Source organism: Citrus clementina, unplaced genomic scaffold (assembly GCF_000493195.1).
Source record: "Citrus clementina cultivar Clemenules unplaced genomic scaffold, Citrus_clementina_v1.0 scaffold_8, whole genome shotgun sequence".
In the NCBI taxonomy this organism is placed as follows: Eukaryota; Viridiplantae; Streptophyta; class Magnoliopsida; order Sapindales; family Rutaceae; genus Citrus; species Citrus x clementina.
In genome coordinates this window covers 7,156,577-7,169,868 of record NW_006262022.1, presented here as the reverse complement: position 1 = coordinate 7,169,868, position 13,292 = coordinate 7,156,577, and the positions used below count along the sequence as shown (strand labels likewise).

Here is a 13,292-nt window from a genome sequence, read left to right as displayed (position 1 = left end):
AGGTTGTCAATTGATTAAATTCTATGATCGTATCTAGGGTTGTCTATTGATTAGGGAAATAACCAACGGTCGTACCTTGGTTATCGACTAGTTAAGGAGAGATTGGCTATTAGAGGGTCTCAGTAGCTATAACCGGTCTATTCATAAGTAATAATAATAATCTATATTTGAATCAATGATCAGTAGTCGAATCAAGCTGAGTTAATTCCTTCAACCAGAGCTTTCTCCAATTTGAATTACAACTTTAATTTGCATTCCTGTTATTTCAATTTGATTTTTATTATTGTCAACAATTCCCCCATTTTACGTTTTACGTTTCAAAAGGATTTAAATAATTACCGATCTCTGTGGACACGACCCTGCTCAATCACTATACACAATTTATTTAGAGTAGGAATTTATTTTTGTTGGCTTCGACAACCATCAAATTTTGGCGCCGTTGCCGGGGATTGGTGTCATTTATTTAATCCTTTTTACGTTTTACTTGGTGTATGGTTCGTTCTTCTCGTACAGGTACACTTTCGTTTGATCCTGAAATTGAGAAGATAGCTCTCCAGCTGAGACAGCAGACAAAGCGAGCTAAGCAACGATCCTCGTCGCCTTTGCTTTCTGAAACAGATACGGTGCCTGATTTAGTTGAATCATCTAGCGATTCAGAAGAACAAGTGATGAATAGAGCTGCACCTGTAGAAAGAACTCTTAGAGAGTTAGCTGAACCAGACTTGAATCAACAACCACTCTGCATTCAATATGTAGACTTGGAGGTAAATTTTGAATTAAAGTCTGGTCTTATTCATTTATTACCCAAGTTTCATGGTTTTGCAGGTGAAGATCCTCATAAACATCTTAAGGAGTTTCATATTGTGTGTTCAAGTATGAGCCACAAGGCGTGACTGAAGAGCAGATTAAGCTGCGTGCTTTTCCGTTCTCTGTAGATGGGCTAGCTAAAGACTGGTTGTATTACTTGCCTCCTGGATCGATTACAACGTGGAATGATTTGAAGAAGCAGTTCCTCGAGAAGTACTTTCCTGCTTCAAGAGCTGCCAACATCAGAAAAGATATTTGTGGGATTAGACAACTTCCTGGGGAGACTTTGTATGAGTATTGAGAGCGATTCAAACAATTGTGTGCCAGCTGTCCTCAGCATCAGATTTTTGATCAACTTCTTATTCAATATTTTTACGAAGGACTATCATTGATGGATAGAAGTATGATAGATGCTGCTAGTGGAGGCGTGTTGGTGAACAAGACTCCTACTCAAGCAAGGGAGTTGATATCAAATATGGCTGCCAACGCACAATAATTTGGCAGCAGGCAAGATCCCACTTCAAGGAAGGTGAATGAGGTAAATATTTCTTCTGTTGAACAACGTTTAGATAAACTTACTTCTCTTGTGGAAAAGTTTGTTGTAGGTAATGTGCAACAGGTGAAGACTTGTGGCATTTGTTACAATATGGGCCATTCAACCGATATGTATCCTACACTTCAAGAAGAACCCGTTGAACAAGCCAATGCAGTTGGAGGATTTCCAGGCATGCCTCAGAGGAGGTATGATCCTTATGCACAAACATACAATCCGGGATGGAAGGATCATCCCAACTTCAGCTATGGAGTTAGACCGTCAGGATTCCCACAACAGTATCCACCAAGACAACCAGCACCTCCACAGTCAAACTCCAAGTCAGGTATATCTCTTGAAGAAATTGTTAAATCACTTGCGACTAACACTCAACAATTTCAGCAGGCAACTACAGCAAGCATTCAGAACTTGGAGAACCAAATGAGTCAATTGGCGACTACAGTGAGTCGTCTGGAGTCTCAAGTGTTAGGGAGATTGCCTTCACAATCTGAGGTGAATCCAAAGCAAAACGTTAGTGCTGTCATCCTTAGAAGTGGGAAGGAGTTGCAAGAGTCTAGTAAGAAAGTGACAAAGCATGTAGAAGATGAGCTTGAGAAGAATGAATTGATGCCTCAATCTCATGATGCGGAACCCACCAGGGCGAAACCCATACCTATTGTGATACCTCCTCCTTTTCCAAGCCGGTTTGCAAAATCCAAGAAGGAGGAACAAGAGAAAGACTTTAGCATATTGAGGTATTTGTTTTATAGCATCTAATAAAGGAATATTAGATGCCTTTCTCTTGTTCCTCCTTCTTGGATTTTGCAAACCATAACTTTATGGTTTGTGTCTATAGCATTGGCACTTGTCGACTGAGCATCAAAGGGTATAAAAACTGGATGTATGTGCTCTATCCTCCTTTTTCTTATGACCAACTTTGCTCACCGGAATTTTATTGGTGAAGGCTTTCCATGAGACAGCTATAATAGCACTTCCGGTGTGATTATCTTAAAATGGTGAACACTCAATGGAAAGTATTGTGTAACAATGGGTTTACTACTATTTTAACTTAGGTGGCGTTTGTTTTTTTGTTTGAAATCTGAATAGATCTGAATTAGTCTGAATTAGTCTGAATTCTGAATAGATCTGAATGTCTGAATCTGAATAATATGTTTATTTTTTCGTCTAAATCTCAGAAAATAAGTATTAAGTTGTTTGTTTTTTTCAATTGAAAAAACTGAAAAATATGTACTTTTACATTTGTATCCTTATTAAATTTGAATGTCAAATAAATAATATATTAAATACCACAATATTTTAACATTTATAAGTAAAACTATATTCAAGTGAATACATAATTATTTTAGAATTTTAATATATAAAATACCATAAATTTTAAATTTTATCGTATATAATATAAGAAAGAAAAAATAGGGATATTTTTATGTGGGGTAAATATCTATGGGTGAGTTTTGGAATAGACATGAAAAATAAATTATAAAACATGGATATTTTTTACATTAATAAGTAATTGACTTAATTCAAATTTCTCCATTAAGTAAAAAGCCAAAAAAATTAGCTTATTTTATTAAGTCAAAATTATCTAAAAAGTCTTATTAAGTTATAAAAACAAACACCTCTAACTAACTTAATTAATTAAATTAAGTCATTTTAAGTCATTAAGTTAAAAAATAAATGCCACCTTAGTATATTTATGACTTATTAAAATAGCTTAAATTTAATAAATATGTAGTTCACTGATTTATTAATTAAATTTTGATGTAATTTTTCAGTATGAATAGCAATGAGAATGTAAACCAAAAGCATCCCATTCTTATCATCTTTTTATTAAGTACACAAAAAGATTTTTCCATCTTAAAATCTACTTTTTTTTATTAATTATTATTACCTTATTTATTAGATTTTTCCATCTTAAAATCTACTTTTTTTATTAATTATTATTACCTTATTTATTATATTTTGGTAATTATTTAAAAATTACAAAATAAATTATCTGTGGAACCCATTTCTACTGTTAAATTATGAAACTTGAAATGGAAACAATGGCACGTGGGTCCATGATAATTAATTATAATACAAATTAAACAACAACTCAAAAGTTAAAAAAAAAAGGGTACCAGGCGCACTTGACAACTCAAAATTGTCGAAAACAACAAAATATTTTGTTGATCTTTACTTTTCTTCATTAAAAGTATACAATTTATTTTCACTAAATCTAAGAGCGTGTCAGAAAAAATAATCTACCAAAAAAATGACTTGTCAAAAATAATATCATGCTAAGTGTAAGTGATTTCCTTTATTTTCAAAATAAAAAAATGATGAGCTTTATTACTTACCAGTTGTCCCGCAGATTTTATTCAAGCTTGAAACATATTTCAAATAAAAATAGATGCACATAAAAGCTAACTAAAAATATTTTTTAAATAAGATTTTATTATTTATTTGAAAAGTTATATTAATATATAAAATTTCAAAAGACATTCTAATTAAAATTCTTCAAATAAGAATTGATTCTCTCTTTTCAAATTTAGAAAGTTACTTTCTCTCTCTTCAATTTGTATTTTATTACTTTTCATTAAAGAAATAGAGAGAAGTGCTTTAATTACTATTGATTTTTTCTTTAAAAAAATAATTATTTGATTAAAATAATATTAATTTATTTTTATTTGAAGTGTCTTTTGGAGAATATTATATTTTTTTAACTTCTTATTTTACCACATAAATAAGCAAATAGATATTTAAAGAGTAAAATTTTGGAGATGATTTTAGGATTGCTGACAATGGACTAAATTAAAACGCCAAATAATCTCATAAAAAAGAGATTACATTAGCGACTAGACGATTAATAAAAAAATTTTGAGCTAAGCTGAGCCTTTTTTTTTTTCTTGAAGAGTGCAATTTTTTCCTAAAATTTTATCATTAAATTTTGGGTGTACCATTTTATACTATAAAATATAGATTTTACTCTATAAAACGCATCAAAATGCCAAAACTATTCTTAATATTTTTTCTTCTCTCATCTTCTTCTTTCACCTATTTTTTTTTATCTCGAAAACTCTTAATATCAAAAGAAAAAAAAATCTCTTGCACTACTGTGAATTTATAAAACTTTTGTATTAACTTGCTAGAATCCTTTCGTATTAACCAAAAACACTTAACACACAAGAAAAAATCAACTTCTTCAATCTATAGTATTTTTATATATGTGTAGTTCCCATTAGATTTATGTTTCATTGAGATTAAAAATTTAAGGAGAAATAAACGGGTTATTGAATGGTGTGTTCGTGGTAGATTGCAAGTTTAATTTTCATTTATTTCATCAGAAACAGTATTTTTTTTAAACGAGGTATGGTAATCTTTATGGATTGCATTGTGGAGTCCAGTTATATTCCAATAGCAATACAGTACCATTGTTATTTTCAGTCATTAAATTTTATTAATACAACTGTACAATTATATATTTAATGACAACGTAGTTTTACCCTCTATTTTGACAGCCAAATTACGGAATCAAGATGACGACAGATTACTTTTTGCTTGTGATTCAATAATTTATTTTTGACGGTGATAATAATCCAGCAAAAAGTTGATGTATTGGCCGACAAGATGAAATGGAGAACTCAGAGTCACCTTTTCTTTTTTGAAAGTAACCCATTTTCACTTTATTGCAATCCAAAATGGTATATTGGTAGTCTACTGTTTTCACTTTATCTTAAAACATATTTAAAATGCCCTTTTTTCATAACATCAAATTAAATTAAAGAATTATCATATTTAAAAATATAGATTTTACTCTATAAAACCCATCAAAATGCCAAAATTATTCTTAATTTTTTTTTCTTCCTTCACTCACACACATATATATATTTACTCTTGTACTGCTATGATACTCTTATATTAACTTTGTTAGAATTCTTTCATGTTAACTAAAATATTTACACACACGAAAAATTTACCTTCTTCAGTTTATACGCATCTACAATCCTCTATTTTGAATTGTTGGTTTAATTTTTACTTATTTAATAAAAAAAAAAAAGCACCATTTTTAATGGAGGAATCGTGATCTAGTTTGCTTTTTGACAGCCAAATTGCGAAATCATCGATTGCTTTTTGCTAGTGCTTGCAATAATTTAGTTTTGTGGTGGTAATAATCCAGCTAAAAAGTTGATGTATTGGCCGACAAGAGTGATTGTCACTTTTTCTTTCTTTTGAAAGTAACCCATTTTAACTTTATTGCAATCCAAAATGGTAGATTGGTAGTCTAGTAAAGGCCCCCATAATGTCCGTTGTTTAACTCTAAATTGTCTATTTTTAAAAAAATTATATATATATATATATATATATATACTTAAATTATTAAGAGATATATTAAAAAAAGTAAACAAAAAATATATTTTAATACAGTATATTTTATTATACTAAAGAATCTAAAGATATGTATATATTAAAGTGTGTTATTTTATCATTTGAATTATTCTTTAACTTAATAAATTTCTTTTTAGAAACGTTATTCTCTCTCTTTATATATTATGAAATCTGTTGAAATTTTAAATATGAATATTTATAATAGAATCTAAAGATATGTTGAACATTAATTTTAAAATGCACGTTAAACACAAAGAGAAAAATCTACCTTTGTTTAAAAAGAATAAGTCTAATAAGAATAAGATTTAAATTCTTCCCAACAAGAAATATATAAATAAATGTTTTAGATTTAAACTCATTCACTTAACAACCAAAAAAATACCCCAAATACAAAGTTCAATAATTTTGTGAAACACGACTCAGACCTTTCTACCAAAGTTCAATAATTTTTTATGCTCTTGAAGTCACCGGATCTGTCATCTGTGAACTGGCTGCTCTCATTTTGGTATGTTACTTTTGCTTCCTAATCCTATGTCACTGAACAGTTATTATTTCAATTTTTTTTTTTATCTCCTAAGAATGAAAGATTTGACTGAGATCAAGGAGTTATATATGATGTTAATTAGCTAGATATATCCTATGTTGTTTTGATCTCATGTTTATTTATATTGCTGGATGCAGCTTTTAATTTTCTCTGAACTTGTGCGACTCTCTAGCTAGAGCTTTCAGCAGTAATTGAAGATATAAACGGAAGAAGGTATGAGATATTATTGTTTCATAGGCTCTAAAGTCTTAACTTGATGTTTGTTTTATGCCAATTTTGCACGTTGGATTAAAAACATACAGTTATTATTGCAATCTTTTTTTTTCTTTTTTCTAAGGATGAAATATTTGACTGAGAACAAGGACTTATATGAGATGTTAATTGGGTAGATATATCCGATGTCGTTTGGATCTGATGTTTACTTATATTGCCATATGCAGCTTTTTATAATTTTCTCCGAACTTGTGCGACTCTCTTAACTGGAGCTTTCAGCAGTAATTGAGGATATATAACGAAGAAGGTATGAGATCTTATTGTTTCATAGGCTCTTAAATTGATTTTTGTTTTACTTCCAATGGCTATACGAGCTTGTTTTATGCCAATTCTGAGCCGTTGGATTAAAAACATACGGATATAAATGATCATGATCTTAAGTTCTTATTTTTAATTCATTTTTATTAATTAATTTTCATTAAATTATTTTTACCATTTGCTTGTATTAATTTAACTTAACGTCAATCACCTCCAAGTCAGTAATGTTGACCATACTTTTAAAATAAAATTAATTTTCCTATCCAAGTCCCAACATGAGTCCATTATGCTCTCTTGCCATTTCAAATTGGTCCATTTAATGCGTCTTTTCAATTTTACAACCACAATAAAAATTGAGAGTGGCGCTGTTCATGCTCTTCTATTTTCTTCGTGAAACCCGTTTGGCCAATTCTTAAACAAAAATTTTATTAAAAAATTTTGATAAATATATGATTACTAATATAACTCTTTTAAATTCGACACATAAGCTTATTTTGCAGATTATCTTCCTAGAAATTATCCTTATACAAATTATTCAATTCTAATTCGAACATTAAAAGAATTCACAAAAATTAATAAAAAAATCAATTTTTTATATTTATTTCCAATTAAAACCTAATTAATATTATTTACGTTTCATTTATTGCATGATTGATTCATTTGAATTTTAATTTATAACAGACAAAATTATTATCTTACACTTGAAAAGTCATGTTCGATGGCTATAAAAGATATGACATGGACCGTTTAGGTAAAATTTTAAAAAATACAAATACTATAACTAGTAATAGGTCCAAACTTATGAGAATAAAAGAAAATTTACCCCAATTTTTTATCATACCAAATAAGGTGTCATTTATATCTATCCAATAATAAGATAGAGTAATAAATAATTTAACAAATGATTAAGTTAATTATCCAATATGTGAGTTCAATGACAATTTAAAGGAAAAAGAAATTAAGATATTATTTGAAATTATGGTATTATTTTATTAGAATATTTATTAAAGTTAAAAAAAAGGGTAATCCTGTTGAAACCATTCAAAATTTATCGTGAGTGGGCTTGCATGGAATGTTGAACTCCTCTAATCTCTAATACTCTTTTTAATTGTTATTATGGGTGGCTTTTTCAGTTATTCATCACTTTTATCATATTCCCCATGCACAACAAACTCTTAGGTTTATCCGGATTCTATAAAATTTGTTGTTTGATATTTTTATTTAAAAATTTCTAAAGTAATCCAATTTCAATGTAATCCATCATATATAACGTTAACCTTATTTCATTCTCTTCTGTTTTGCATTTTGCTCTTATTGATCAAAGATGGCGTTAATAATCCCAAAAAAAAGAAAATTAAAGCAATTAAACGTTCTCGTTCGATCTTGTGATCAAGCCTTGATGTTTTGCTTATAGCATACTGAGATCAACTTGTTAATTGCAGATAAATAGCATGGAAATTTTATCAGGTGTTGCATCAAAGCTTGGAGAATTATTGGCGGATGCAACCATAAACCAAGCTCGCTATCTGCTCTGTTTCAACAGCATAGATAAAGAACTTAAGGTTAAAGAAACCAATTTGAAGGAGGCACGAGGTGGCATCAATGAAAGAGTAGAAGAAGAACGACAAAAACACCGCGCCATTGTAATCGAGAAAGATGTAGAGAAGTGGCTGGAGGATGTAGACAAAGAAATGGCCGACGTTCAAAATTTGAAAGCAAAGATAGATGAAAAGAAGAGTTGTCTTAATGGATGGTGTCCTAATTGGGGTTGGCGATACTGGCTGGGTAGAAAAGCTTCAAAGAAGACTAGCAAGTTGTCCGATCTGCTACAAGACCGCAGCAAATTCAGCACAGTTGCCCGTCCTAAACCTCTAACATTAGAGAGAGAATTAAGTTTACCAAGTTATTTTTCTTCTACCTTCGAGACCACAGAATCAGCTCGCAATCAGATCATTGACGCCCTGAAAAAAGCGAGCATAAAGATGGTGGGATTGCATGGTCTCGGTGGCGTAGGAAAGACAACCCTGGCAAAATTTGTGGGCAATCAACTTCGGCAACAAAAGGATTTCGATAAGGTGGGGATAGTCACTGTGTCTCAGGATCCAGATATAATAAAGGTTCAAGGTGAGCTGGTAAAGTCGTTAGGCTGGGAGTTAAATGAGATAGATGAAAAAGAGAGAGCAGATCGATTGCGGTTGATGTTTTCTGAGAGTAAAAGCAGCAAAATCCTCATAATCCTTGATGATGTTTGGAAACAACTCGACTTGGAGAAAAAATTAGGTATTCCCATTAGTGATAGAGACAGTTGTTGCAAAATCCTTCTAACCAGTCGCAAAAAGTCAATTTGTGGTTTTTTCGGTTGTTACCCACAGATTGAACTTGGTACACTAACACCAGAAGAAGGATTGACTCTCCTAAAAATGAATGCCCGTATTAATGTAAACGACTCCTCCTTGGATGGTGTTTCAAAACAAGTTGCTGACGAATGTAAGGGGCTGCCTTTAGCTATTGAAGCTGTTGGAAGTGCACTAAGAGAAAAAGGATTTGATGATTGGAATCTAGCACTATCTAACCTAAGGGAAGCAAAACTCTATGCAATAGAAGGTATTGACAAGGATGACCAAGACGTTTACGGTTGTCTCAAATTCAGTTACGACAATTTAAATAGTGAGGAGTCCAAGTTATGCTTCTTGTTGTGTTCTCTGTTTCCAGAAGATTATGAGATTTATTTGGAGGATTTGGTTGGATACGCAGTAGGGGTTATTTGGTATCAATGTGCTCCGTCAATAGAAAATGCCAGAAGCCGACTGCATGGAACAATTAACGCGCTCAAAGCTGCGTCACTGCTGTTAGACACTGGTAATGACAGATCTGTGAAAATGCATGACATAGTTCGTGATGTAGCCATATGGATAGGCTCAATAGTTCTAGAGGAGAAGAAATTTTTTAGTAAAGTTGGCATTGGATTAGCAGAACGGGCAATGAAAGAAGGCCTGGAACAATACAGAGGAATCTCTTTGGTGGGAAATAAAAAAGAAGAGCTTCCTAGTGGTTTGGTATGCCCTAACCTTCATATTTTGCGATTGGAGAATCCTGAATACGACCACCGATTGCAAGTTCCAGAACAATTTTTTGAAAGGATGCCGGCATTGAAAGTTGTCACTATAATAGGTGGAGTTCTTTCACTTAAATCGCTTCAGATCCTCACCGACCTCCAGGTTCTGCAGTTGATTCGATGTGAGGTGAGTGACGCGTCTTTCCTTGGAAAGTTGAAGAGGCTTGAACTTTTTTTTCTCGAGCAGTCTCCCATTAAAATTCTTGAAGAATTGTCGGATGAACATCGTATATTGAAACTTCTGTATATTGCTACTGGCTCCATTTCTCCCATTACGATAAAAAAATTTCCTCATTTGGAAGAATTTTATGGTCGGATAAAAAATTGGGAGGTTGAAGGGATGAGTTCAGAAGAAAGTAATGCTAGGCTTGCTGAGTTGAACTCCCAAACCGACAGATCTGTTGTATGTCTTCCAAAAGACTTTACATTCCTGAAATTGCAAAGATACATCATCCGTAAAGGTAAAGGAGTTGATGATGAAATGGAAGATGGTGATGAAACAAGGAGCTTAATCATTAAGAATTACCCTCCTGAAGCGACCTCGCTCGGTATTTTTTCAGCATTGTATCAAAATCTGAAATTTCTTCGTTTGAGTGGGTTAATAGGTTGTCATAATATTGTGCCAAGCATCGATGAAAGGGGCTTAAATGAGTTGACTTGTCTTGATGTCGGCGATTGCGAAGATTTAGAATGCATAATGGATGCCTCTAAGTCGCCGCATGGAAAGAGTCTCTCAATATTAGCAAAGTTATCTATGGGGGACTTACCAGAACTGAAGTGGATATGGAAGGCGCCCGCCCAACATGTGATCAGTCTCCAAACTCTTACAAAATTGAATGTGCATAGGTGCAACAAGTTGACATATATCTTCACGTTGTCACAAGCTAGAAGTTTGGAGCAGCTTAAAAGTCTCATTGTAAGTGGATGCGAGAGACTGGAATGTATCGTCGAAGCAAAATTTGATCATAATGAAAGGGAAATAAGTGTAGGAGATGGAAATACAATACTTGTGCTCCCTTCGTTGAGAAAATTAACACTTCGTAATCTCCCAGGACTCATCAGCTTCTGTTCAGAAAATTATTATTCAACATGGCCGGCATTGGAAGAGTTAGAACTTCAGAGCAGTCCCAAATTGACCATCAACAATACTGAACTTGAAGCCAATTTGCAGTATCTTGGAGAGGTATGTTCGTTTGTGTTTATGTTTTTTCTTTTCCTTCAATTTTACTCGAAATGATAGTTTAGCAATAAATTTTATGATCAGCCATTAATTATTTGGTCCTGTGGAGATGATGATGATCGTGGATGTGGTGATGATAATAATAATGCTCAAATATCTTAAGGAAATTCCTTTATTTTAGAGCCTAAAACCATTCTTCAAATGAAAGTCATATTTCATTTTGGTTTAGAAAGAATTGATGCAAATACTTCTGAAGTGTATATAATATTATTCAAATTCAATTAAATAGTTGATCAAGCCATATAAATTAATAGAATAATATTTTTTCTAAAACAATCTAATGTCACATTTATATCACTTCACATGATCTCTTTTAACTAATTTCAATTTTTTTTAAAAATCCATTACTTTTTAATTATTTTATTAGTTTACATATGTATTATGATATTTTTGCGGTGTTCATCACTTATCATGTGATAATCCTAGCCGCTAATAGATTTTAATTGCATCAAGTTATTTATTTATTTGTCTCAGAACTTAAAAACTCTAGATGTGGCCAATTGTTCCCATTTGCGTGACACGATTCCAGCACTGTTGAAGCACGGATTAAAAAATTTGGAAAATTTGCGTATTGGAGATCTTGGAGTACAGGTGGTATTTCAATTGGAAGCTATTATCGCTGAAGGAGAAGAAAACAAACTATTCCCATGTTTGAAGTCGTTGGTATTGGAAGGTCTTCTAGAACTGCAAGTATTATATCACGTAGGTCCCACGCATAATTTTAGCCTGCAAAGTCTTGTCGAATTAATGGTAAGCGGGTGCACTATGCTGAGACGTCTCTTCTCATCAACACTTGCTCGAAATCTGTTGCAATTGAAGGAGTTATATATTTTGAATTGCTCGGAATTAGAGCAAATCATTGATGAGGATGAGGATGAGGATCATCTCCAACCTGTATGTTTCCCAAAACTCACAGTTATCTGTGTCCGTCGTTGCCCCAAACTAAAGCATCTATTTCATATCAGCGTAGCTCCAAGTCTTCAAAAACTGGAGTGCCTATGGATAACAGATAATGATGAATTAGAAGAAGTATTCTGGCATAAAGATGGAGCAGACGTCACGGATTACAATGAAATTGTTATGAATGAACTTCGGGACTTGGAAGTGACAGATTTACCAAACCTCACCAACTTTTGGCCTGCGGGTTATCAGATCCCATTTCCATGTGCCAAGTCTGTAGATGTTAATAATTGTCCCAAGCTTCGTCTAAATTCAGAAGGAGATAGATGATTCCAAGAATTCTGGAGCACAGGTCAACTCTTGAGAACTTTAGTTAATTGACTCTATACATAGTTGGTTCATGTTTTCGTTTGTGATAGCTAATTGATCTATCCTAAAATCAAAATTTCTCTTTCAATATATATGTGTTATATTATAATTTTCTCTGTTTGTTTGTTTTTTTATATCATTTTATTCATCATTCATATTTAATGCCCAATTTATTGGTTGGATATATAGGCACAGCAAACTACAGACGAGGAGATGCCAATGAAGACGCCAGCGAAGAAAAAGATGGCAGCGAACATAAATGATTTTAAAAAATTCCAAAAATCCAAAAAAAAAAAAGCTTCGTTCAGCGTCTTCAGTTCGCAGAAGAAGCTAAAAATAAGCTTTGTTCTATACTTGTTTAATATTTAGTGCATGCTCAAATTGTGAAGAATAAAGTTTCAAGGTTTTGTTGTATGTATCTCAAGATTTATTCAACTTCAAAATTCACATGTTCCGTTTGCGATCATTGTTTCTTTAATTGTTTAAATTTTGACAAAATTGATGGCCTTTTCGATGGGCATTAATTGGGCCAATTTAGTAGTAGCACACATTTTGGGCATTTATGGGCATTTTTGATCAAAATGTTAACATTGTTAGAATAATTTATAGAATTTAAATAAAATGTTATTTTACCCTTGAATTTAAGGGCATTTTTGACTTTGCACCATAACTAATATAATAACTTTAGCTTTTTTAATTATGAAATCGAATTAAACTATTAGATTGATTGGGCATTTATGAATTATGGTTTAGGGTAATTTGTGGATTTAGTTTGTTAATGTAAATTTATGATGATAAATTAAGAAAATAAATTAGAATATTTTTAATTAAGAAAAAATAGAGTTTGTGTGTATTATTGAATATCAAT

General features: G+C 32.0%; 1 protein-coding gene and 1 non-coding gene across 2 annotated transcripts; one reads left to right on the top strand and one right to left on the bottom strand.

Annotated features, from left to right (window-relative positions):
- Nucleotides 1–1,045: 1,045 nt before the first annotated feature.
- Nucleotides 1,046–1,152, bottom strand: LOC112096538. Its single transcript, XR_002904440.1, has one exon. It is a non-coding gene; the product is annotated as a small nucleolar RNA R71 (small nucleolar RNA).
- Nucleotides 1,153–6,216: 5,064 nt separating this feature from the next.
- LOC112096254 (probable disease resistance protein At1g61180) lies at nucleotides 6,217–12,838 on the top strand. The gene is given in 7 exon segments (XM_024179651.1): nucleotides 6,217–6,230; nucleotides 6,407–6,482; nucleotides 6,710–6,789; nucleotides 8,243–11,098; nucleotides 11,630–12,379; nucleotides 12,381–12,407; nucleotides 12,614–12,838. Coding segments are annotated over 4 exon segments (3,804 nt in total). The 5' UTR covers nucleotides 6,217–6,230; nucleotides 6,407–6,482; nucleotides 6,710–6,789; nucleotides 8,243–8,251; the 3' UTR covers nucleotides 12,794–12,838.
- The last annotated feature ends 454 nt before the right edge of the window (nucleotides 12,839–13,292 follow it).